This window comes from Colletes latitarsis, chromosome 11 (genome assembly GCF_051014445.1).
Source record: "Colletes latitarsis isolate SP2378_abdomen chromosome 11, iyColLati1, whole genome shotgun sequence".
Taxonomy (NCBI): domain Eukaryota; kingdom Metazoa; phylum Arthropoda; class Insecta; order Hymenoptera; family Colletidae; genus Colletes; species Colletes latitarsis.
Window position 1 is genome coordinate 29,681,209 of NC_135144.1, and position 4,717 is coordinate 29,685,925.

The 4,717-nt window shown below is 35.2% G+C and overlaps 1 protein-coding gene and 1 non-coding gene across 2 annotated transcripts; one reads left to right on the forward strand and one right to left on the reverse strand.

Moving 5' to 3' along the window:
• The first annotated feature begins 1,437 nt into the window (after positions 1 to 1,437).
• Trnas-cga (transfer RNA serine (anticodon CGA)) lies at positions 1,438 to 1,519 on the forward strand. The gene has a single exon. It is a non-coding gene; the product is annotated as a tRNA-Ser (tRNA).
• A 672-nt stretch (positions 1,520 to 2,191) lies between these two features.
• Positions 2,192 to 4,234, reverse strand: LOC143347508 (MD-2-related lipid-recognition protein). The gene is made up of 4 exons (XM_076776707.1): positions 4,077 to 4,234; positions 3,514 to 3,639; positions 3,280 to 3,449; positions 2,192 to 2,562 (listed from the first exon to the last, which is right to left on the reverse strand). The coding sequence occupies exons 1-4, from the start codon at positions 4,174 to 4,176 to the stop codon at positions 2,479 to 2,481; spliced, it is 480 nt and encodes a 159-aa protein (XP_076632822.1). The 5' UTR covers positions 4,177 to 4,234; the 3' UTR covers positions 2,192 to 2,478.
• Positions 4,235 to 4,717: the final 483 nt, after the last annotated feature.

Below are 4,717 nucleotides of genomic sequence, written 5' to 3' on the forward strand. Positions count from 1 at the left end.
AATTGTAAACACGTCGTATTTTGACCCTCTTGGATTTTCTGTAAATCTCTAAACATTGGTCACGTACCTTTTAAATGGAAATCTAGCTTGTTAGACCAAAATTAATATAATACACGTTCAATTAATAATTTGAACAAACATTTATCTTTTAACTATAGAAAACTGTCATGGCGGCGAACGTGTTGAATAATGGGTCTGTTCGATGGAAAAAGCAAAGAGGTCGTGTGGTATTAAACGTTTCGATTAATTAGGAATTCTTGTCGTGTGAAGTTACTTGCGACTCTCGTTACTCGAATTATCAAATCGATTGCATTCCTAACCTCACTCGTTTCGTATTCGTTCGACGTCCGAAACACTCAGGCAGCAAGTCTATACCTTTTTCCTTCAACGTCACGGCTGATGTATAGGGTGTGTAAAGAAAAGAGTCCAAAAGTTAAATACGACCTTACTTTTCATTCATTGAGAAATAAATTAGGTGTCATTTTCGAGACCAATTTTTCTTAAGAAAGTATTAATATGTAACAAGAATGAAAATACTTTTATTGATTTTTATCGACTCTGTTTATGATATTGAAGAAAGGTAAATTAACGTCTTAAGTGTTATTAGAGTATCTATATTAAATATTTAAATAATGTTAATGAATAACCAATCCTCATGTGGAAAATATAAAAATATAAGTTCTCATTATAATTTCTTTATCGATTGAAATCAAATATGATTCATAAATCTAGCGCTTGGCCCAACAGATGGCAATATTAGTACCTTCTGGAAGTTTTTATAACAGAGGGTGGTTTCTCACTATGGCTAATTAGTTAATCTTTCCCCTAGCTTTCTTATGTCATTTTACGAATGTCCAATTTCTTAATTTCATTCCAGTCCAACAAATCAAAGTCATATTTAAGAGAATTTTCTTTTTTCTTTCTTCCAGCTTTTAATGTTGAAACAATTTTTTCCCCCCAGCCTTGTTTGATATTCTCTAGGAAACTATTGAATCTATCAATATAAATAAATTTCTATATATTCGTTAATAGTCAAGAAACATATAGGAAAAGTTTTGAAACAATTGATCAACCGGTTCTTTCTTCATAAATTCCCAAATATATCTCTTCTCTCAATGTATCCACTTTCTTTTTACCCTCATTTTGTCACACTCTTAATTACTTTAACACTTTTATTCCATAGAATGTTACAAACGTGTTTAAAGCATTTTATCTTCTGTATTTCCTAACCTCCTATTTAAAAATATACTGTAGTCAGAGAAAATAGTTCAACATTTAAATGTCTACACTAATACACGATAATTTACAGTGGTACTAGTTTTAGTTTGAAAAGGAACACAGTATGATTGGTTCGCACCTGGTTTTGTACAACAATGGTAATGTTTAAAAATGCATGTTGCACCATGAAAACAGAAATTTTGAAACATTGTAACAGAAGCTGCGGTGTCCGAGTGGTTAAGGAGTTGGACTCGAAATCCAATGGGTTTTTCCCGCATAGGTTCGAATCCTATCCGCAGCGTTTCTTTTTTTGTTCTCTTTCTTTCGATTAAAAATGCTACTGCGACCAACAAATGACGTTTGCTACTGTCACGTGATAAATTAAAAAAATTTCACGTTAAGGTATTCATTAATAAAACCAAAGTCGTCGATCGTATGAAATATGTATCATAATAAATTAATCTCGTCCATAAAAGGGAGTAATTAATTTTACTAATAATTTATACGAACTTCACAGGATTTTCGAATTAATAAACAAATTTCATTGAGTGTACGAACGATACTATTTGATAGTTTATGGAAATAATCTTGTATCAAATGAAAATAGGATGTTGGTAATTAATTAATTAACAAGATACTATCGTGAAGATTCTAGTATCGATTTTCATGAAATTTTGCAAATTTCCTGAGTTAAGATTAGGTTATCCCGAAGTACTTCAAGTTTTAGGGGTTGAACTACCCTCCAAAGTTTCAATCTTCCACCACATTGAATATTATTGGAAATGCTAAACAGACTTTCAGAAAATTTGCTCTAAAAAATCGCTGTTTACTTTTTCTAATTTGTGAGACGGAAAACTAGCTTATTTGAGGTTAAGAGGTTATTCTGGCTCAGTCGGTCATGCAGGAACAAATCGATGGAACGTTTGTTCGAGACGAGAATAATTCATTGGAAATATTATTAAATTATCGGGAATCCATTTAATAACTTTTATTAGCGATAAAGTATTATTTCTGTTCGTTGTATAGCTGCTAAATAAATACACATTTCGTCGATTCTCTTTATTCGTTTATGAAAGTAAAACTGTATCAACGCGTGCGACTTTTAACACGCTGATACAATTCTGTATGGTTTTATAGATAAAAATAAATTCGAATGAAATTAGAAATGCTCGTAGCGATAAAATGGTCCGTTTATTCGATTAAACTTATCGAATTGGGAATTATAATTAATTGAGCACGATGAATCACATATGGCCGCCATCATTTTGTTATTTTAATTTGGAACATGAAACAGCACTCTTGTTCCTGCTCGTTCCAGATTTTCCATTTAATGTCGTACATTCTCTGAAACAGAATTAGGTTTAACATGGCTATTGGTTTTATTAATCATTATAGACGACAGAAATTTAGGTAGATTCATAAGTGTATTAGTGGTCGTTGTATGAACATTATTAGTGCCTCTTTATATTATTTTTCTATTGACCTAAAATTAAAAAAGGAACCACATAAAATATTATAAACAACAGATTGGAATATTTAACGTCGTTTTCGAATATGGTTGATCATTCGATTTTCGTAAAATTGAATCAAACTTTTTTTTTTATCGTTTCCTATTTTCCAAAGTTACAAAATGTCAAGAAATGTAATTTTAACTTCCCTTTTTTTTTACAAAGCAACAAAAAGTAAGGGATCCATTCATTTTTAGCGAAAGAAGTTTAAGGGATGAAATTACCATTCAAGATTCACCCCCTGATCTTAAAAACAAGTTTTCAAACGCAATATTTTCGTAATTGTTGATGTAATATGACATCACTGAAAATGAAAAAAATTGCATCACGCTTCTTTTTAGTTAATATAAAATCAAATCATTTTTTATAATTTTGACAATTTGTTCTCCATTTTGAAGAAAATTATAAATTTTCAGAATTTCATCGAAGACCGCCCAAAAGAACAAAATTGTTCATTGGTTGCGAGATTAAGAAACAGTGACAACTTGAGAGACACATTTAGAGTGGGAGGGACCAGTTGAGCGACAACTCGACGGACACTGATGTTACTTACGATAGGATACTTTTTCAAAATGTTTATTTCCGCGTGATAAACGCCCCTTTGTCCCGCCACGACTGGACACGCGGTCGACAAACAAGCATCGGGATTCATCCCCAAAAATGGGATGTCCATCATTTGACTAGCCCAATAGATTCTAGTCTGCAGATTCTCCGCCGCGAAGCCTGGAAAATAACATTTTCATTTCCTCGAGTTTCTTAACATTTAAATACCAAAACGTCTACTTACTAGGCGTGTAATGGAAGGTCATGTTCCCAATAATTCCTCTCTTTATTTTGCATGGTTTACCCTCTATGGCCTCTTTACAAGGGTCCACGTATACTTCGTGAACGGTGCAATTCGACGGAGTATTGGCTGAAAAGAAAACGCGCTAATTTAATTTAAACTATCGAAATGTTTCTCTTCGTATTATACGAGAACGGTGAAAATCGTCGTAAATTTTTAAGGAAACAGGAAGCAATTAGTGCACGTCGTTCACCTCGTCTCGAAACGGGGAATAAATAAAAAAAAAAACACGAGAAATGTTTCGACAAACGTATATGTAATCATCCGAAAATTTTCAACCCCCGTATCGTCGTTTCCGAGGTTAGGAGCCTCGAATTCCCGAAACCTCTAATATTGTCGCAACATTCCACCCGCCACCCTCTCGAGCTGTCCCAGATTCGTCACTGGCCAAGATGCACGGCAGAAGCACTGAACTTTCTCTCGCCGACCGCCCGATCCGCCAACGAGCTTCGTCGTTTTCTGTGTCACGGTCATATTTACGCGCCGAATAAACGAACTATACTCACGATCAGGGTAAGGACAGGGCCGCGAGGGGACGAGTTCCGCGCGGACAGCGGACAGGGCTAGGAACAGGAGGACCAAGAGCAATTCACTGTTTCGGTTCATCCTCGACGGATGTTCGTTACGGTGTGGAGGAAAGTCAGCTCCTACGAGTGACCAGAAGGCAGACGATGGGCCGAGGGGACGTAACAGAGTGGGGCCATAGGTCAATTGAGATTACTTCTTAGTCATGAGCAAAACTTGTATTGCATCTCGTACGACTCCTTCAAAGAACTGCGTTGAACTCCATCTTGTTATCACCCTAAATTGCCCGGATCGTTTCGTAATCAACGATTGCAGTTTCCAGAATAGCATCAGACGTACATACGCTTCCTCGTAATTGTTCGCGTCGGTTCTCTGTAATTGGAACAACCGTCAGTGGAACTTTGAATGTTTCGAACTGTTCAATTGTTGTATTATTTTATTTATTATTCGAAAATTGGGTCTGTGACGTTGAATGATTTTTAATATTTGTTTACTCGGTGTGACTGAAAGAATGGGGAAAATCTTGTGTTTCATGCACTCCCCACCAGATGGCCACTGATGAGATCGTCTGAAAGAGTTTGTTACATTTTAATCGTATTTTAGGAAAGATTCAGACTTATTC